The sequence below is a fragment of the Sminthopsis crassicaudata genome, chromosome 2 (assembly GCF_048593235.1).
Source record: "Sminthopsis crassicaudata isolate SCR6 chromosome 2, ASM4859323v1, whole genome shotgun sequence".
NCBI lineage: Eukaryota > Metazoa > Chordata > Mammalia > Dasyuromorphia > Dasyuridae > Sminthopsis > Sminthopsis crassicaudata.
Window position 1 is genome coordinate 388,148,900 of NC_133618.1, and position 22,357 is coordinate 388,171,256.

At 42.0% G+C, this 22,357-nt stretch overlaps 1 protein-coding gene across 1 annotated transcript in view; it reads right to left on the bottom strand.

The window, feature by feature from the left end:
• Nucleotides 1–22,357, bottom strand: part of NRG2 (neuregulin 2) — a 243,759-nt gene that overhangs the window by 14,838 nt on the left and 206,564 nt on the right. The window contains 2 exon segments of the mRNA XM_074291546.1: nt 5,776–5,852; nt 13,244–13,364. Coding sequence (XP_074147647.1) covers nt 5,776–5,852; nt 13,244–13,364 — 198 coding nt within the window.

The following is a 22,357-nucleotide window of genomic DNA, read 5'->3' on the forward strand; positions in this document are numbered from 1 at the left end:
ATAAAATCCTATGGGCTCACAATCTGACCAAAGATGTATAGCAAGAGAATTAGTTATTCTAAGAATCCTTATAGGAATCTGGGCAAGGATCTGCTCTACACAAAGTGAGAAGATTGGGATTTTTTCTTGGGGGGGGGGGCATGATTCTTTCGAATTTAGAACATTTCTTTTGCCAGCACTGGCTTCCCATGTCCAATAGCTCAGGAGCTTCCTTATCTTTCTCCTTCCCCTGCCCTAAACTCCATTATCTTGTGCTTTACATTGCTAAGCACAAGCAAGAAGTCCAGCAACCCTCATGATTTTGGTTGCCCAGATTATTGCTTCTACAGCTGTATGGGGGTGGGATGGGGAGGACTCTCATGCCCCTGAAGAATCCAGTATAGGACACTGAAATTTTCTTGCTGCTCCATTTTAGAGCTTTATTTAATGGGAACTGAAGTGTCCAAGTATCCTCAAAGCTCCCATTCTTTCAACATTGAAAGGAATGGGGGGGGGGGTTCACTTCAGAGGAAATAAGGAACTCTGAAACACTGGTAGACAGTGCACAAGACAGAGGATACATAAACTCATAGGATTTTAGAGCATCTTAAGAACTTCTCTGCTACAAATCCCTTACTTTCAAACAGTTATTGAATTATCAATCTTCATTTTACAGATGGAAATAAGTGAGACATAAAAAAGCTTCTTAGTCAAGATCAAATGGAAGAGGAGCAAACAGAGTTTAGGTCTTGTGCCTCTTTAGCCAGATCTCTCCCCATTATAACAGGTGACCCTTGAGAAAGCAACTAGAATATAAGCTAAGAGGGGGAGAATAATACTCAATCCTGAGAACACGCAGGGACCTGTGTCTCTGAGCTGTGTCCATGGGAACAAGGGTTGAGGAATATTTATAACTCAGGGCTGGGCTATCTCTTTACACTACAATATACCCAGATATGCCTTTTAAGATCTGAAAGGGCCATGCTGGAGATCCAAGCCTCCTAGTTCTCTTCCAGGATAGAGTGGTAGTCTATGGCAGAAGTCTGAGTACATGTAAAACTATAATGTCACAGTAGACAGTAGCCAACTGTCATACAGGTCACAAACTCAGAACAAGCTGATTTTTACAGGATAGTCATGTTGGTCATTCTGGTAAAAAAAAAAAAAATTTTTTTAAATAACAAATTTTTAAAAATAACAAAAACCCCTCAAATCCAAAAATCAAAACCTTAAATCACATACTGCATTTTAAACACGGTCCCTGGATTCACTGCTAGGCCTTCACTGGCTAGTATCTACCATATAGGATCATGGCATACAAGTGACACGAAAACTGTTTTGAGCAATGAATTTTCATACTGATCAGAGCAATTAAGAATGCAAGGGCACATACATCAGGTAACATGCAAATGAACCATTTTGCTCATGTCCTTAGGGACAAAAGCATGAGAACCAGGAAGCTGAGAGAGAACTATATGATGAACACTGCCTGGATGGGAATAGTTCCTGTTTGTTCTTCTGGAGGGGATAAAGAGTTTGAGGAGTGAGGTGGTCACTATACCTAAGGTGCTTTAGAAGCATCAGCTCCTTTTTTCTTTTTAAACCTTTAGACCTGGATAAACCTTTTAAGAAGCAAAGTCAATCAAAGGCGATAATTTTTCTATAGGAACATGATGGGCATCACTTTTCACTCTAGCCTTCCAGAGTCATAGCTCAAATTAAGAGCTGGCAGGGATTTGGGGGGTATAGGAACAAAATTATCTGATCTTACCCCTCCATTTTTCACATGAGGAATGAAGGCTCAGAAAAGTCATAAGATCATAAATCATAGATTGTAGAACTGTTGGGGGCCTTATAAATCAATAATTCAACCCCTTAATTTATAGATAAGGAAACTGAAACTTAGAGAGGTCAGGTGACTTGCCCAGGATCATATAGCTAGTATCTGACAGAATTTAAACTCGGGTTTTCCTGTCCATTTTACTATGTTATTAAAAGAAAGATAAGGATATTTGGCATCTTAATTAACTGCTTACCTAAAGGTAAAATGCCAAAGTACAATTTGCAATTATGCTATTTGCATAATTCAAAAATGTAACTGATAATTAACTGAGTTAGTGACAACATTTTGAAAAGCTGTAAGTCAAAGGATCAAATGTAAAACAGAATTATCTATTATTAATTAACCCTTTACTTCCTATAAGCCACATAGATGATAAGCTTCAGTTCCTAATGCTCTTGTTTTTATTCTGGAAGTGAGGATTTATTGAAGGAAGGATGGATAAATGGGGCAATGGTGAAGAGTGTCCCAATGTTTTGTTGTTGTTTTAATTGGAGCTGAGACTTAGAGGGGAAAAAAAATTAAAAGCTCAGGATTTTGCTGAAGGACCTCAATCAGGTAACACCAATTCCCTAAAAAAAATGCTCTCTAGTGATGAACATTATTCCAAGCAACAGACAATTGAGCTCAACTGGCTCAATTGATAGCAGCCCAGTTCTGACAGAGAATCTCTTCATGGACATCTCACTGAGTGATCACTTGATCTTTATTTAAAGAGTATTAGGGAAGAATTCATAACCCAACCCACTTTTGGACAGCTCTAAACATTGGGAAGATTTCCCCAACATCAAACCCAATTTTCTTTTTTTTTCCACTCTCTAGTGATTTCTAATTCCGCTCGAGGGCCAGATCTAATCCATGTCAATTAAATTCCCTCTCAGTCATTTCTAGGTTAAACATTCATCTCTTAACAGAACTTCAAATAGCATCATCTTGAAGGCCTTTATCATCCTGACTGCTTTCCTCTGAATGTCCCATCTTGTCCATGTACTTCCCAAACTGTACAACCCAGAACTGCTCAAATGATCCTATACATGATCAGATCAGGACAAATATCTTAGCTTTCTATATAGCCCAGAGTTCTGGATCTGATGCTTCTCAAAGGGCAGCCAAATATTGCATTATCTTTTTTTTTTTTTTGATTGCCATGTTCTATTATAAACTTGTACTGAATTGTCAGTCCTAAGATCATTTTCATATAGTATTACCAGTCTACCTTTGTCCTTTCTGTTTTGTACTTGGATTAAAAAAAAAAATCAGCTTTCAAGTGAAAAACTTTATCTCTATGAAATTAAATTATTTGTTTCTATTAAATTTAATATTACAAATATAAGTAACATGTAATAAACAATATATGACAATCATTCTCTTAGTTATTAAATTAATGCATTAATAATGTATTAATAACTAATAATATGTATAAATAACTCTAATAATAATGGAATTTAATAAATTAATTAAATTTCATTATTATTAGAGTTGCCCCATCATTAAGCCTACTGAGATATTTTTAGATCCTGATTGCCCTTTATTCCTGTGAGACTGAAAAGATCTGCAAATCTGATAAGTCATTTTGGGCTTTATTCAGCTCATTGATAAAAATGTTAAATAACACTGAATTAAGGACAAATCCCTACACTGGAGACCTCCCTCCAAGATCATATTTCCATCATTAATAGCTACTCTTTGGGTCAATCCACACAGAGTTGTTCTATAATAAAGAGGTCTTGACTTCTATGTCTTTACCCTGACCCTGACTGCTGCTTACTGACTTGGTCTAAGAGATGTTCTAAAAAGTTCCCAAGCTAGAGAGTCTCTGGATTCTGAGGAATAAAAAACAAATATGGCTTCCTTTTCTTGCCTCATGGTTTAAGGGAGAGTATGTTCCCCAGTCTTCCTGTCTCTAATTTCCTTCATATTCCTGGCATTCTATCCTGAGAGATTCTAGGACATTTTTTCCCACCAGATAGTCCTGCCTATTTGCTGCTGGGATCTCCCTCTGAACCAAGGCAGGCTCTTCAGAGAGTGGCTCATCACTTCTTCATCAATTCTATTTCCTGCCTTCAGCCCTACTCTTATGCCAAGGTGCCAAAGTCACCTGGAATCTCAGTCTCTCCCACAGTGCCTTACAGTGTCTGAAATCCCATCAATATCCTTTCTGGAATGATTCCTTTCTTAAAATACAGACAGTCCTTGAAAAGGTAACATTAAGTTCACTTATTCCTTTGGATTAATGAATTCATTAGCAATTTTTGTTCTTAGTTGGAGAGACCAAAGCACACTGGGTCTGGGGTGAGGGATGGAGGGTAAAGATAAGGAAGTGTTTGGTAAGGGGCACTAAGAGAAGAGGAGAGGGCACTACTGATTTTTCAAGAAGGCAAGACTCCCTCCTCCTGTCTCTTCACTACAGGCAAATAGTTTTTCTGCTTTTAGTCCATCTCCATCTGGTGGTAGAAGACAGAATTGACACACAGTGCCAAATAAATACTCTTAAGCAATGTTGGCCTTTGGGTTCAAGTTTTCTGCAAATCATGGAAAAAATAAAATTTTCTTCATTTGAAAGAAAGGAAACAGAAGAGAATCCTGATGGGGTTTCTCTCCAGAGACACTGCTAGAGATTTGTTATCCAGCTAAGAGATTCTCGACCTTTTTTACCATATAATCTTTTTAAGCTCTGATAATCTGGGCAAGACTCTGGAGCCCTTCTCAGAGTAATATTTTTAAACAATTGAAAAAAATACTAAATTCCTAGTTGGAGGTGAGTGAAAATAAATTGTTGCTTTTCCCCTATCCAAATTCAAAGTTCTCAGAACTTCTAATCTAGCCCATAAGATGTACCTCCCTCAACTTCCAGTTCTATTCTTTCCCCTGCATCCCCACTAAGTAACTTCTGTGAAAAGTCTGGGGATTATATGGAAAACTCTGTTCTAGTTCCTGGTCTCATTCTCCAGGCCTTCTTTTTTCATAAATTATCTCCAGGCCAGTGGAGTGGAGGCTTTCAAACAGCCCTTACACACTCAGCCCTCCTTGCCCACCGGCTTCATAGCCTCTGAGCTAGGATCCCTAGGATCTGGAGAAAGGTTTGTCTTTTTCTTATCCAGGCAGAACCACTAATTTCAGTGAAGTGTTGGGGTCACAAGTGGGTGAGTGAGGTTGATCTCTGTGGGTACCATGAAGAGAATGATGTTATCCCCCAATTTGAGATAGGAAGTACTATTAGGAGGAGGGAACAGTACCATTAGGAGGAGGGAACAATACCATTAGGAGGAAGGAGTGAGAGTGATGGTAAGAGGCATGTTTTGGTCTCTTCTTAAAAGAATTCCTATTGGTTCTGAGCATTTACAGGAGCCCAAGATACTTGCCTGCTCCCTCCCCTCTCCCCATAAAAGTATGCTTTTGACTTCCTAAATAAGGTCCCCTCCCTCCCACAAGGGTGACAGTCACCAGGGAAGAAAAGAAATAGAAGAAAGAGACATACTGGAGAAGTTGACCATTGCGAACTGCTGACACCTGTCCCCGGTGTATCCCACAGGACACCTAACAAAAGAAAGAAAACCAGAAAGAGAGAACCAGGATAGCAAGACATGGGCATCTCAGCAGCCCTGCAATGGCTCCTGCCCATGCCAGCTCCAATCCTTGCCAACGTTACCACCTGTCCTGGCTTTGACACTCTAGCCCCTTACCTGCAACCCTGAACTTTCAACCCGAGAATTAGGCCAAAAATGAAAACAAAAACAAAAAAAACAAAACAAAATAAACAAAAAATCAAAACCAAGGCAAAAACAGAAACAGAAACAAACAAACAAACAAAAAAAACCAACAACAAAAACAGCCAAAGATCATAACAACCAACACCCCTGGTCCTAGAACCCTACTTGGAAGTGGAGAAGGGGTGGAGCTGCACCCAGGAACTTTCTAAGGGAGGGGGGGACTTTTGTTTGTGTCTTCAAACATACTTTGCTTAGGATCTGGCATGTACAATCGCAAAGGCAGTTTCTCCAAACATCTCTGTCCGAAGAATCCATTTGGACATCTGGAGAAGGAAAAGGGGACAAATCACAGAACAAACCGGAATCATCCACGAGGCTAAGGTTAGAAATCAAAGTGCATAGTGATGAATGAGAAAAATCAAGTTAGGCACTCGGTGTCACACCTGCAGCAAAGGGGGCAGGGAGGAGGGGAGGGGGAGGAAGGGTGTTGGGGAGGGGGATCTGGTGGGTGTTTGAAATTTCATTTTCCATCCTGCTAACAGAGGCCTCTGTGTTGTCCTAGGGAGATAACTGAAGAGATTGATGCTCTGGGATTTCCTGAAATCTTCCTGGGGAAAAACCCCAGATTAGAGTTAAGGATGGGTAGGGAAACTGGCTTGTGAACTGGTAGGTATTTCAGGGGTAGGAGTCTCAGGAAATGCCAGTAGTATGGAGGCAGCACCCCTTTTGCCTCCTGTTTTGTCTCTCTCCTTATAAAGCTGCTCTGAGATTAGGGGTCTCTTTATTGGGAATGGCTTTTGGAAGAAATTTCTAAAGCCAGTGGCTATAGGAAAAGTTGAGTCTGGGAGAAAAGAAGTAGAAGAACTGATGGAAAACTCCCTCAGTTGGTCAGCCCAAATACAGTCACCTTGTGCTTCCTTGGAGCATTCACTTAGTGATCTGTAACTGTTTGAAGAGCTGGCTGGCCAATGGGGTATGGGAATAGGCTTGATGTAGGCTTACAATGATAGAGGGTCACTGGAAGGACTGGGCAAGCCCCTGCCTACTGATCTCCTTGGAAACCCTGCCTTTCTTTTCCTCACTTACCTATATCCTTGCCTGTTTTTCTGTTTTCTGCCTGCTGCTTCCTATCCCTCTGGCAGGAGATTCCATCCTTGCAGGTTTTAAAGGAATGGTCACATTCCTCTGATTCCTATTCCTTGACTCTCAGAAAGTCTGGGAGCATTCTGGGAGTCTTAGTACTTCCCCCCTGACTAAGTTGGTTTTATATTCTTTCATCTTGGATCAACCACCCAACTTTACTCTGGAACCTGAGCCCCACAGGATTACAGTCTTCATGTTTTAGTTCATGTTTATGTTAATAGTAACAGGCTATTAGTCCAACATTAGCCAGAGGGCCTGGAAAATGTCTAGTTTCAAACAAGAAAGCCTTAAAGGGGTGAGTATACCTTTGATTTTGTGGCAGACAGGGTAAAATACACTAAGGATATTCTAGCATTTTGGTTTATTCAAGCCATTATCCAATTAAATAGCCCTTTAGGCTATGACATAGATCCAATAGGCAACCTTCAATCCAGCCCAGCTAAAAAGATGAGGCTCCTTGGCGCAATAAAAAGAAGTCAGTGGAGGTAATAAGGCTGGAGAAGGAGCCTATTGGGTACCTTCAGGATGCCAACTGCACAAGAATTCAATCATTTGGTGTTAGCCCTAGCCTTATGGACAGAGAAAACAGAGGAGTGAGTAGAAAGAGTCAGAGTATATGGGATCAATTATGATTCTTTGTATTTGAATCTTCAATCCTACTAAACTTGAAGCCTCAAAACACTTTATTTTTTGGCCCCAATTCTACAATCCTCTCCTTTGCCTCAGGAATTGACTGGGGAGCTATTCAGTGATGGGGATATTCCCCTTACCACCTAAGAGTGATAATCAAGGATTTCTCATGGTCATGGGAATGGAACAGAAATTTTGAGGAAGGAAGACCTGATCTGATATATACGGTTGTATCACAGAATATGAGAGCTGCAAAGAGCTTTGGAGGGCTTTCTTGCACAACTTCTACCTGAAACATGACTCCCTCTGACATATCTAAAGAGTGATCATTAATCAAGCCTCTGCTTGCACCCCTCATGAGGCTGTCTTAGCATTCCACATATTGAACCCAAATCTGCCAAAGGAAATTTTGCCAATTGATTTTACCTAGTTCTGCCCTTTGGAGTCAAATAGTATCCCTCTTCTACATAATATCTTTCTATGTAATAATAGCTGAAGATAGCTATCATGGCTCAATTAAATCTTCCTTCTCCTTCTTGAGGCTAAATATTGCCAGTGACTTCAAATGACCCTAGCATGAAAACAAGGAAGAGAAAGGGTAGCTGATCCCTTCCGGAACACTGACTCTAATCTGGCTTCAGACATGGAGCATGATCACCGGCTGTTTTTCTTGGACAATCTATACCAACAACAGTATTTAAATGTTCACCAGACCCCAAATGAAGAGCTGGAATATTTTATTAGAACTGGGGTAGGGGATGAGGGACAGGATGGGATATATGTCTGTGGCCTTACCTTTACCTAAGCCAAGAACAGGGCATGCCAATCTCATGATAATAATATAAATAATAATAAGAAATAAGCCCTGAATGGGGAAGGGGAGAGGAGATTCCTATGCAACTTCTATTCAAACATGGATTTCTACTTTCAAGTTTAGGGGCCATGGAGTATCTTATAGTATAGCAGAAGTTCACAGCACCCACCCCCTTTCTCCCAAGGGCATCAGTTCTAAGGATGTAAAGATCAATTCACTGAAGGGGGTGTCAGCTGATCAAATAAATGCCTACCTGGGTTGGAGAATGGTACGTATGGGTGTGTGTTGGGGATTAGTTAGGAAGGACCCAGGTGCTGCAAATCTATAGTGACAGAGAGAGACTGCTATTTTATTTACTGGGATTTAGTGGAGTGAGGAAATGGAGGATCTGAGTTCTGATCCTCCATGGGCTGGCTCCACACCCTTCCTTCCCCCCCCCAACCTCCCCATGCCTCAGTTTCTCCTTTTGGTAGCCTGGGGATAATGCCACATGTGCCGCTCTCCCCTTGAGGAGAGGGGAATAGAGTGGAAGGATGGATTAATGAGGGCCCACACTATAGGAATGATGAATGGGAAGCCAGTAATGAGGGGATGAGTGAACAGGAGGGTTATGTTTTTTGGAGACGTGATCCATGACAGCTGAGCAGGCAGATAAGAATAACACAGTAGGGGAGTACTAGGGTTGGGGGATAGGTTAGGAAGAATAGACACAAGCTATGGGAAAAGGCAGGAATGAGCTGATGTAGTGATGGGGGCATGCTGCTAGTATGTGCACAGGGCTGAGAAAAGAGCCTTGTTCTGTCATCATCCCCTGAACCAGTCCCCAAGATGCATGCACCAACTGTGCTCTACAAAAAAAAAAACACGGAGAGAAGAGGAGAAAGCAGCAAGAGCAAGTGCAAAGGCCCTCTTCTAATCCAAAAGGGATACAAGGAACTTGTCTGAACCCACATTTACAAATTTCCCTATCTCTGGATTTTTAAAGCAAAATTTAATACCAATGACAATTGTTTCTTTCCATCAGACTTTTTTTTTTTTTTTTTTTGGGGGGGGGGCTATTGGGGAATAGATTCTAAATTCTATTAAAAACTGGTAGGGTGGAGCATGTGTGCACTCCAGAATTCCCCAATGTACTCAGAACCAATATAAAACTCAGGTAAGAGAACCAGAATGGAAACCTGACTGCCATATCAACACAAATGAAAATGACCTCTCTAGTATCCAAGCTGAGCAAAATGCAAAAAACAAAAGTAAACAAACAGCACAAATGGCAAGACGTGAGTTCAATTTCCTGAATTCTTCAAATCTAAGTTACATCCAGGTATCATTAATCATCCCAGAGACTGCTCATTCTTCCCTCCCAGACATCCCTCCTCCCCCTTCCACCCCCAGAATGGTCTCTGGGCTCTGCCCTATGACCACCTCCACCCAAACCCCCAAGTAGAGCAGTGTGGCCTCCTTATTCCTCCACCCAGAGAACTGCCTCTATGAATAGCATAGTCCTAAGGATGGATTTTGATGTTCAAGGATTCCTTCCAACCAAGTAAATAGCCCATGCTCCCCACCCCCAGTTAGGGCAGGCCAGGGTTAGGTCAGAGAGGGAGCCAGCCTGGTTGTATACAGTGAATGGCTGATTTGGCTGGACTTGGCTGGGAGGTGTTTAAATCTGCTTATTCCAAATCATGCGTTTTGGTGGGGCTGAGTGTAAAGTGAGAAAAATATGAGCTAGCCTTTATAAGGCAGCATAGGATGGAGGGAACTGAGGTCTTGAAATTCAATAGGGTAGAAATCCTAATTCTCCAAAATCTGACATCTAAAATACTGCTCATGGCCTAGAGGAGAGAAGGAGGAGAGGGAATGCTGCCTTGGGATAAAGAAAAATGTCTGCTCTCCAACCTACTTTGTCTTAGACTGAATAGGGAATGTGGTCTTAGTGTTAGAATCCCTATTGACTACATATCCTTCACCTTTTGGACCAACTCTTTTCCACAGCTTTGGTCATTCCAACCTACAGACAAAATCAAAAGGACTCATCTTGGCCCCTGGGTCTCTCTAGCCTTTAGTACTGGGGAGTTGGGAAAAGTGAGAAAGAAAGAATCTACCTGTCTCAGGTGGCTTCACCTATCTAAGGGTAAGGATTTAGTCTCTATGACTTTTCCAAGTACGTTCCAGCTTCTGAGTTTAAATGTCACAAGGACAAGGCATTAGAGGAGTGGGACTGCTTTTTATCCACTCTTGTTGCTCAATATTTTATCTTTTTGATAGAGTTATATTGCTAAGTTTCTTGGCCCCCAGGCTAACCATCCTGGTGGGTGTCTCTTATCACATTCACTCCAAAGAGCTCAGAGTATTGTACAAACTTGAATTTTTTAGCCAGGAAGCCTCCCTGCTTCTCCAAAATACTCTATCAATACTATCACTATTACCGTATATACCTTCTATCTTGGAGGAAGGAAAAGAAGTGGAATCTGGATTCAGGATTTGGAACTTCTCTCTCTGCCTAGGTCTAGTCAGAAGATAACAGATTTCTGGGTCGATGATATTTCAAGGCAAGGCTCAGCCAGCCAGTTTGGCTCATGACCTTCAGGGGATAGGTAAGTACTCTAAAGGGCCTCCTAAATTTCAGGTAGAGAAGCCAAGCTTCCTTGCCCCCAAACCATCTTCCAGAGTTTAATTTTCCTGTTCAACCCCTAACCTACTCCTAATTTTATGCATAGTCAGATCAGAGCTGGTTCCAGTGCTCACCCCCTTTGGCTGGGTTTCTCCTTTCCAAGGTGTCCTGATAATCTTGGGATTGGAAGTTTTAAAAGTCCTTCTCTCTATGTTGTCTTTCTATTCCTAATGGAAAAGAATTTTCCAGAGAATCTTATAACGAAGGAATTCTCTGTTCTAGAAGACTGGGACCATGAGTTCCTAAACATCAGGTCAACTTATTTTCTTCTGACCATCAACTGGTTACATAAAATGGGAAAGGGAAGAGATATGAGAATGGGCCTTGCTTTGAAAATCTTAGGATATCAGGGTCAAAGTTCACATCAGAGAACTTCTGGTCTGAGAATTATTCCACAGTGTACATCTCCAACAGGCCAAGGACCTTTTTTGAGTAGTTGCTTGTCCAATCACTCCATGTGTGGGCAGCTGGGTTCTAATAAGAATAGCTAGCATCTACATGGTGACTACTATGTGCTTGGCACTGTGCTAAGCACTTTACAAACATTATTTCATTCGATCCTCATAATAACCCTAGGAGGTAGGAACACTATTATTATCCCCATTTTGCAGTTGAGGAAATTGAAGTTAACAGAAATAAAGTGACTCGCCCAACGTCACACATAGTATATATCAAAGGCTAGAATGGAACTCAGGCCCTCCTGACTCCTGGCTCTGTCTAGCTGCCTCTCTAGCAGCAGCAGTGTGTATGTGTGTGTGTGTGTGTGTGTGTGTGTGTGTGTGTGTGTGTGTGTGTGTGTGTGTATGTGGGGATGGGGGGGGGAGTGTGGATGTGTGAGTAAGAAACAAAAAACTTCTTATTGAGACATGGAGATGGAAGGGCACCCTTAAGAACCTGATTTCTTTGTGTACTTGCCCTTCGAGGCTCTGTCCCAGGCAAAATATCTTTTATCTTAAATGGTGGCCATTTGTTCTTGGGGAACATAGATCCATTTAGATCTAAGGCTGGAAGCTAAGGCTGATGTAAGGGAAACAAAGACACAACCTTAACTTTTGTGTCAGAGGCCTTTGGTGGCATGAATTTAAATCATGTTCCATATTTCTCTCTTTCTTGCCACACTCTAGATGCCCCTGCCCAGACGTTCCAAATGTGGTAAGACTGACAATTTTTGGACTCCTAACTACCTAAGGCTAGGACTAAATGTGTACTTTGTTGCTGCAAAACTCAAGCCTCTCTCACTCTCTGGGTAGTAAGAGTCTTAACTCTTGGTAATGAACCTTAACCAAGAAGACAAAACTACTAAGTAAAGTGTTGGAGGACTAGCTTCTTAGCCAAAAGCTTTCCCTGATGTACTGACTGACACCTTACCCCTCCCCCACCAAAAAACAAAAGTTCTCTCTGCTTCTGAGTCTCTGTGATTTCCCAATCTATCCCTGGGCTGACTTGTGCTTTGAGCTCCTTGGAGATCAGTGTTTGAGAGACACCCTCTGTATTGGGACTAGTGTTGCCAAGTCCAGAAAAAAAAGGACACTAGCCAGAAAAGCCAGATGAGGATGAAACTAGGGAGGGGCAAGGCTCAGGTCATGGACAAAAGTCCTTTTCCTTTTCCCCTTTTTCAGCATCCCTATTTTCCCTTTCAAAATGTAGCCCCTTGTTTTTTTAGGAAATATCCAGGTCAGTTTCCAATATGTATCATGTCCTGGCAGGAGGCTGACTGTTCTGACCCTTGGTGTTTTTGTCCACAATGTGCAGATTGGGATGGGGGATGGGGGCATCAATAAGGGTCAAGTGGCAGTATGATTATTAGGCCACTCTCCCTCCCTTTGCAGTGAATACAGGGTGAGGGACCCATCCTCAATCAGGGAAGCTCCCAGGAGATGTAGACTGGCTCCCAGAACTCTTTCTGCTCATTCACTTCTGTGCTAATGATTCCCTCTTCACTCTAGGGAGAAAGACACCCTAGGGTTTATCAAACACTCAGCAAGAGCAAAAGGCAACAGAGATGCTGAGATAGAGAGGCAGAAAGAGAAAGAGAGCTACATAGAGAAAGACACTGCCCACATTGGGAACCAAGGGGTAGCTCTACAGGGGACGACCTATTAAATAGAAACCAGTGGGAGAGGAATTTGAGGAGGGAGGGAAGGAAAGGGAAACAGGGACTCCAGGAGCCCTGAGACCCACATGTGACACAGACATCTCCCCAAGCTTCCAGGAGGAATCTTTGGCTGGGTGCAAAGGGACCAAAGGATGAACCCAACCTACCTCTGAATCCCCACCATGGACATACCAACAACTGCTTTAAGCTGACCCTCAGCAGAGAGGGTGAGAAAGCCCTTAGGACCTGCCCAGCACTACTTCTGGAGACCCTCCCTTCAATACCCACTACACAAGCTCCTGGCCTCCCTTTCCCTCCACCCACCTCCTCCCTTAGTGCCCAGGCAGCATTGCTCACTTACTTGCAGGACAGCTGATTAATGCCCTCAATGTAGTAGCAGACGCCGCCGTTGACACAGTACGACTTGGCGGTCTCATTGCATTTCCGAGCATGGCCAGACCATGACGAGAGGGTGGTGGCCACTGGAAAGAGAAATACCAAGAATGGCACATTGTTACTGAAGCTTCCCTTCAGAATGCATGACTTCAGGTTAGTTAGGGATAGCGGGAGAAGGAAAGGGGAAAAAAACATTTAATAAGCATCCACTATGTGCTAGATACTATGCAAAGCACTTTACAAAAATCTTCTTAGAGCTTCCCAATAACCCGGGGAGTGCAGGGACAGTGCAGTGATGCATTGGTCCTACAGTCAAGAAGATCTGAGTTTGAATCTAACCTCAAACACTTAGTTGTGCAATTCTGATCTAGTCACTTACAGTCTGTCTGCCTCAGTTTCTTCATCTGTACCATGAAGATAAGGCTAGCACCTACCTTCCAGGCTGGTATAAAAGATTAAAAGATGTAGAGTGCTTTGCAAACCTTAAAATGCTATAGAAATTCTAGCTATTGGCACGATCTGTTTGAATCACGACTGACTATGACCCCATTTGGAGTTTTCTTGGTAGAGATACTTCAGTGATTTGCCATTTCCTTATCCAGCTCATTTTACAGATGCAAACAGGGTTAAGTGACTTGCCTAGGATCATATTATTGGTAAGTGTCTGAGGCCATATTTGAACTCACAAAGATGAATCTTCCTAACTCCAGACCTGGTGCTTTATCTACCCCATTGTTGTTATTCGTAGTCATCCTCACCTAGTCCAACCCATTCATTTTGCACAGTAGAAAACTGCTTCCCAGAGAAGTTAAAGGACTTGTTCAAAGGAAATCCATGGCAGAAGCAGGATTCAGCCTCAGACCCTGACTCCAAACCCAGTGCACCATGCTGCCTCTTACTATCTTATAACTAGGCAGAACTAGCAGGTTTGCCTGCAACTAGTTTTCCCAACCGAAAACACCTTAGCTCTTCACCACTCCCAAGGGGCCCCAAATGCATAAATAGAGCCTTCCTGGCTTCCTTTTTTATGGTAGGGGAGGAGGTTCTCAAATTACCTGCAAGGGAACCATGTATCTCATCCTCCTCCCACTCTCACCCCAGATTGTTACTTTATTATTATTATCCTCCTCTACTCCAACCCCAAACTGGTCCTTCTCCCACAGAGTTGTGTGGTACCATCTAGGGAAAAAGGCCCTGGTTGGTGGCCCTCAGGGCAAAAGTGACCTTTTTCTTTTTTATTCTCACATTCAGACCCCTACTGAGTTCTGTGGAAAGTTTTCCTAGGGTGCCTTTGGAAACAACCCTTTGTAATGAAACTGTTGCCTCTGTGGTCTAACTTTTCAAGGTCTACAAAGTATCCAGGTAAGATGCTTAGGTAGAGTCAGACAATACAAGAGATGAACATCTTGGGACAGCTAGGTGGTGAAGTGGATAGAGTCAGGGTTCAAATTTGATCTCAGACACTTAACACTTCCTATCTATGTGACCCTGGGAAAGTCATTTAACCCCAATTGTCTTAGCAAAAAGAGAGAGAGAGAGAGAGAGAGAGAGAGAGAGAGAGAGAGAGAGAGAGAGACAGACAGACAGACAGACAGACAGACAGACAGACAGACACCCAGCCAAAGATTCCTTCTGGAAGATTGGGGAGATGTCTGTGTCACATGTGGTTCTCAGGGCTCCTGGAGTCCCTGTTTCCCTTTCCTTCCCTCCCTCCTCAAATTCCTCTCCCACTGGTTTCTATTTAATAGGTCGTCCCCTGTAGAGCTACCCCTTGGTTGAGAGAGAGAGAGAGAGAGAGAGAGAGAGAGAGAGAGAGAGAGAGAGAGAGAGAGAGAGAGAGAGAGAGAGAGAGAGATGGGTGTTTTAAGAACAAATCTCATCAAAGCCTGTCAGGGTTCATTCTAATCAAAGGGGACCAGAGTCACTAGGCAAACAGGAGGGGAACAGGAGCTTAGTAGATGATAAGGGTAGGGGTGCTAGAAGAAGCTGAAGGTCCAGGAATTCTACTTACTCAATCAAAGTCTGGGAATAGCAATCCACTTGCTAAAGCCAATTTCTTCAGAAAAGTGTGGGGAGATGCTTAGGAACATCTTCCTCTCTCCATAAACAGAGAAAGTTTACCAACAAAATAAACTACTTTCTTATCAGCATCTCTTCTTCTTAAGGGGTTTTTATATTTGGCACATCCTTCTCCCTCTCCCCTGGCCCAATCATCCTTGGCCCTCCAGCATTATTTGATATAGGCCTACACCAGCCTCAGCCATAAATCATGAGGCTCCAGGGAGGCCCAGACCAGAGACAGGAACTCAAAGGGGAGGGAGAAAGAGCCAGCTGTAATATGAAAATAGGCTGAAGGGAAGATTTGGTTTTTTAATCTCTCTTTGTCCAGGATATACATCTTACTTTAACAGAAGGATGTAGAGAAATAGCTTTCCAAACTAAAACTAAAGCATTGTCCCTAGATGCTTGAGATTGAAGTGAGAGAGTATCCAGAAAGTCAAAATGCAGCTAAGAATCTCTCAATCTCTCTTTCACTTTCTCTTTCTCCCTTTCTTTGTCTTTCCCTTCCTCCTTCCATTTCTCTCTCTCTCTGTCTCTTTCTCTCCACCCCCTTCCTTCCTCCCTCTTTCTTTCTCTCTCCCTCCCTCTCTCCTTTTTCTTTTCCTCCTTCATCTCTCTCTGTCTTCCTCTCCCCTCTTGATTTCCTCCTTCCCCAAAATATATGAAAACGCACTCTCATCACTGTCAACAGTGGAAGAATTGACAAGGAATAAGCTGAGAAAGGGCAGTTAAGAAATAAGCTTATTTTCTATCCAGTTTTCAGGTGCTCTGATGGCACCTGGTTCTGCAACTTAACTCCACCTTGGCTTGGCCACTTTCAATCAGCTAGAGGGTGCTAGATTTCTCCATAGGATGCAATCCTTGGTTCTTTAGTGTTTAGACATTCGGGGAGATGGATGGACCGAGTGAGCTTGGGAGTATATACATTGTCTTCAGTCTGTATATGTCTAACAAACTCTTGGATAAAATTCAGCTTGTCACTCTCCAGCTTTTGAAACTCTCCCTCTGTCCTGCAGAGGACCCCAAACCTGGATATGTTTCTAACTGCCACCTCTGAGATTCAGGGATTTCCCCACCCATCTCTGGCACTCTGCAGTACTTCTCAGACCAAACTCCTGTATCAGAAGCTTGCCTGGGCATAGTAATCTGAAGGAGCCCTTTACCCTGCTAGGCTCTGGTCAAAGGACTCAATAACCTAGCATTCTCACAGTCCTGAAAAACTAAGCATACAAGAAGACCTGCTTTAGACACATATATCTATTTGTAACCCTATAGTTAGTGAGCACATCATATAAAAGGGCATTAGAGGAGCTCCACAGTCACTGATGACTTTATTATTAAAGTAGGAAAGGGAGGTATAGGGATCCAGCTGAAAAGAGCTAGATAAGAGATATAGGTCTTAGGTCAGAAAATTAGTTGGTTTCAGGAAAGGCCCAAACACAGGAATCTGAACTTGAAGGTGATTTTGAGCTACACAGAGAGTCTTGGCTTTTGCTCAAAGGTCTGGGGTGGTTCCTCCCAGAAAAGACAGAACATATGTTGGGGTAGCCCCATGGTCTAATTCAATAGAATTTTGATCAACCTTCTCTAAGATCCAGATCCATTTCAGCAGCATGTTTATCCTAGGGGTCAGCAAATTATGGCCCAAGGGCCAAATCTATCTGTCCAAGGAATCTGGGATCTTTGGGGAAAGTAAGGATGACACAGGATCCAGATACTTTCAGATCCTGAACCAACAACGATCTCTTTTTTCTGGAGCCGAGTCCACAGATTAGATTGTTGTTTGTCCTTTGTTCTAGAAGAGGACTAAGACATCAGGAAGGTGATGTCATGACTTGTAAGTGAATTGGGTTTAAGTGAAGCAGGGTTATGCAAAGTCACCAGCCTCACTTACTGTTCCAGAGCCATCTGGGTCCAGTGGCCAGATATAGATGAGGTCCAGATGCAGTGGGAGCCTAAATGAGACTTGAAGGAAGCCAGAGAAGCCTATGAGACAGAAATGAGGAGGGAGACATTCTGGGCAAGATACAGATCAGGATGACTAGAGATGGCTTTGGATGCAGTGAAAGATCTTGGCCTTTTAAAACTAAGATCTAGAAATGCTAGCTATAGCAATAAGAAATTGAAAGAATAAACAGAAGCAAAGAGGAAACACAATTACTGCTTTACAGATGAGATGATGATTTACCTTAGAATAAATTCAGCATGAAAAAACAGTGGATACCAATTAAATGAATGTCGATCTGGCCTGATTTCCCTTGGAGGCAGAAGTAAAGAGTTATTCCCTTTGGGAAAATAAATGCTGGTGGCTAGACATTAGGCTGAGGAACCCTGATTATAACATTCAGGGCCATGTTTTAGGCATGACAGACTCTGCCTGCAGCAAACATTAAAATAAGGTAACTTTATTCCAGTCCTACTAGATGACTAAGGACACTTTAGAGCAGGGGTTCTCAAACTACAGCCCACAGGCCAAATGCAGCCCGCTGGGTTATGGCAAATGGGCTGAGGGGCGGAGACAGAGTGTGAGGTTTTGTTTTTACTATAGTCCAGCCCTCCCACAGTCTGAGGGACAGTGAACTGGCCCCCTACTTAAAAAGTTTGAGGACCACTGCTTTAGAATGAACTCTGGATTCCCTCCACAGGCAGGCTAAATGAGCTCCCTTGACTCTCTGGTCCTTATACTCTGTGATTCAGTCATGTTTTCCTTCTATCCCTAGTTCCACATACAGGCCTGCTAAAATGCAATTATAATAAGTGAATATTATAGATCTACTATGCGCAAGGCACTGGGGATAAAAAGAACAATGCCTTCCAAGAGCTATCATGAACACAGCTGGGACTGAAGGGGACAAAGAATTCCAGAAATATTTGGGAAAGGAGATGACATTACAAACTAAGGATAGAGAGGAAGAGAATAAAGGAAATTTCATGGAAGAAACAGCATAGGGGTTCAGCTTTGAAGGAAGAGAGGGATTCCGAAAGATATGGCTGAAGAGTTTTGGTCTTTTGGACATGGCAGATAGCTCCCCTGAATCACTGAGACAAGAATTGAAAAGTCAGGTTTGGGAATCAGCAAGGAATTCTTAATTGGAATATAGAATTTTGGAAGAAGAATAAAAAATAGAGATGGAAAAGTAGGTTGAAAAAATAAAGGGGGGAGTGCCTTAAATTCTACTCTGAGGAGCTTTTATTTTATACTCCTGGCAAAAGGGAGCCACTTAGATTTTTTTGAACTAGAGAGTAGACATGTAACTTTGAGATTGTATTTTGCCAGCTGTGCAAAGGAAGGACCAGAGAAGTGATAGACTGGTGGCAAAGAGAAAAGTTGGAATGCTATCATGGTGTTGGAAACTAAGGGAAAAGGGAGAAAGAAAGAAGTGGATAGATAAAAGAGATTTGTGGACAAGATTTGGCAACTGACTGGAAATGAGGTTGAGATAGAGAAAAGTCAGATATCTCCAAGTTACAAACCAGGGGACTGAAGATAATGATGCATTCCCCAGAGAGAAGGAAACTCTTGGAGGAAGGTTAAGTTTGATGGGAAAGATTAGTTTGGTTTTATGTATGTTGAGTCTGAAGCGCTGACAGAACTTCCGGGTGGAGATGTCAAACTCCAGTGGCTTCCTAATACCTCCAGGATTAAATAGAAAATCCTGTTTGGCATTTAAAGCCCTTAACAACCTGACCCCTTCCTACCTTTCCAGTTCTCTTACTCCCATCCATATAACTCCACAATCCAGGGACAGTGGCTCTCTTGCTGTGGTTGAACACTATACTCCATCTCCTTGGGCGTTTTCACATCTTTCCCTCATGGCTGGAACTCTTGACTTCCTCATCTCCACCTGGTTGCCTTCAAGTATCAGATAAAAATCCCACCTTCTACAAGGAAAGCCTTTCCCAGTCTCACTTAATGCTAGTATCTTTCTTCTTTTTTTCTTAAATTCAATAGTATTTTATTTTTCTAATTACATTTAAAAGTTTTCAACATTCATTTTTGTAAGATTTTTGAGTTTCAAAATTTTTTCCCTTCCTCTCTTACTTCTCCCCTCCCCAAGACAACAAGCAATCTGATATAGATTATACATGTAGTACTTTTCTTCTGATAGTATTCCAAGGTATCCTATATGTATGTATGTATGTATGTATGTATATATTCTGTGGATATAGCTGTTTACATATTGTCTCCTCAACTAAAATGTGAATTCCAAGGGCTATTTTCACTTTTTTTTTTTAATATCTCCAGCACTTAGAACAGTGTTTGACATATATTAAGCACTTAATAATTGCATAATAATAATTTTCTGTAGGCACTGGGGATATAGAACTAGAGTTCAGGAAATGTTATGGCTAGACATACATACACATGCATGTGTTCCCTTGCAATGAAGGGATGGAGGGGTGGGGGAGAGTGGGATGGAGAGGGTGTGTCTGTGTGTATGTCTCTATTTTGAGAGTCATTTGTTTAGAGATTAATCTTGTATCAGTGGGAACAGATAAGGTCACCTAGGAAGAGAGTGTAGAAAGAAGAAAAAGCCAGAGCTTCAATCATGCTCTGGGAGTGGGAAGTGAATAATGATGTAACGAAGGAGCTAGAGAAGGAGTGATCAGACAGGTAGAGCATTATCAAAGAAGCTAGGGAGGAGGGTCCAAAAGCTGGGAGTGGTTAATAGTGTCAAAAGCTGCAGTAAGGTCAGGGAGGGTGAGGATTGAGAAAAATCCATCAGATTTAGCAATTAAGAAATCACTGGTAATCTTTGAGAGAAATTTCAACAGAGGTTAAAAGACAAGAATATAGAGGACTGAAAAGTGAGTAGCTAGTACAGAAAAATGGAAATAAGCATTTACATAGTGTCTGTTGTAAGCCAGGCATTATACTAAGCATTTGACAAATATGATCTCATTTGATCCTCAAAACAATCTTGAGAGGTAGGTATTATAATTTCTACCTTACATTTTAAACAGAGACTAACTTGCCTAGGGACATAAAATTAAGTGCCAGAGGCTGAATTTGAACTCAGGTCAACCTTATTCTGGTTCTGGAGTTCTACCTATTGTGCCACCTAGTTGTCTCTCAAATAATGAGTATAGACAACTCTTTTATAGGAGTTTATTAGTTATAAAGGCAAGGAGATAAGAAATGGCAGTTCATTGGGAAGGCAGAATTTAAGTGAAAGGTAGTTTTTTTTGTTTGTTTTTTGCTTATTTTTGGAATTTTGAACCTAACCTGTGATTTCACTGATATAAGGAATTCCTGGTGAGGAAAATTATTCCATTAATGCAGATCATCAGCTGCTTTGTAACTTAATGTCTTAGCAAATTGAGATATTAAGTGACTTGCCCAGAATGTTATTAAAAGCAAAATTTGAAGTCAGATCTTCCTGACTTTAAACCTAGCTCTCTGCCTTCTACACCACAGTTAACTTCTTCCAAGTGGAGGATTTTTTTTTTTTAAGGGCAAGGTAGATCAGCATACATTGGAAGGTAACAGAGAAAGAAGAGTGGATCATGAGGGATATTATATGAAAAAGGGAAATGCAATGATTGATCGCACAAGGCCCTGATGGCAGAGGGAAAATGGGGAATGAGTGCATGCTTCAGAGGGGAATGAGTGCATGGCTGCTCCCCCAGGGTAGAACCTGCCCTAATTCTGAGATTCTGGCATGAGCTCAGGTGCTCTGGGACATTCCCAGATCCTCCTTCACCTGGGTTGGAAGCATCAGATTTCTAAAGCTTAGACTATGTAGGGCCAGCTTAAACCAACTGCTCTAAGAGAAGACCTTCCTCCAGACTTCTTCAGACCTGGCTACCAAGGCTATAACTGGGGGGAAAGAAAGCTCTGATTTCAGGGGAAGTACATCAGCAATGATATGCAAAGAGGCTGGAATAAGCGTTTCAAATACTAAAGAGGAAAACCTGAAGATTACATCACAAACTGAACAGCAAGACCAGGGACCTGCTGTAGTCCCTGCCAGCCCACTCTCTGGCCCCCAGACCTACAACAGGGGAATATTTGCCCCCACACTTTTCCCTGCAAACCCCTCCTTTCCAACTTCCCAATGTGATGGGGTCAGGCCAAACCCCACTGGGGTGGAGTTGAGTGGTGAAGATGAGTCAGAAGGCATTGAGCCCAGCCCGCCCCCTCTCCCCTCTCCCTCCTAGCTCCTGTTGCTGCAGGTCTCCCAGGTTCCATGGGTAAACAAGGTTCCTGATGCATCTATGCCCAGGCAAAGGGTTGAGCCAGGAGGCTCTTCCTTAGCTCCCCCCAGCAGATGGGAGCACAGCTTTTTTCCCTCATTGGGCCAGGAAGGGAGGCTGGGCCAAGGAGCCCGAGGACTTAGAAGCTAGTAGTTCAATTTAACAAGTATTTATTAGGTACTTATTATGTGCCAGGTACTGAGTGCCAGGTGCTAGAGATACAGAGACCAAAACTGAAACAGCTCCTGCCCTTGAGGAGTTTACATTTTCTCACTGCCCAACAGAGCTGAGAAGGACAAGGACAGAACTGAGGCTCAGAAATGGTACTCAAAAAAGAAAAGAAAAAGTTGTCTGGGGCATTAAGTGACCTTTCCATGATTGCACAAGTGCTCTGTATTGTGTCACAGATAGAAGTAGAACCTAGATCTTGATTACCAAGCTGGCACTCACCATTAAATCACACAGCCTCTTCATTGGGAAGGCAGAATTTAAGTGAAAGGTAGTTTTTTTATTTTTTTATAAATTTTTTTTAATAAATTTTTTAAATGATAAATTTAATTATTTAAATTATATTATTATTATTAAATTATAATTATTTAAATTATAAATGATAAATTTATTATTTTTACTCTTTACTGTTATTCAAATTTAATCTCTTTGTACATCTCAAATATCATAGTGTTAAAGATCTGTTTCATAATTAAAACTAATGCTCATATTTGGGGGGAAAAGAAAAAAAAAAAAAAAAAGAAGTGGTCCTCAAGGCCACACATCTTGAGTTAGGATTAGAACTCAGGTCTCTTTAACTCCCAATCTGATG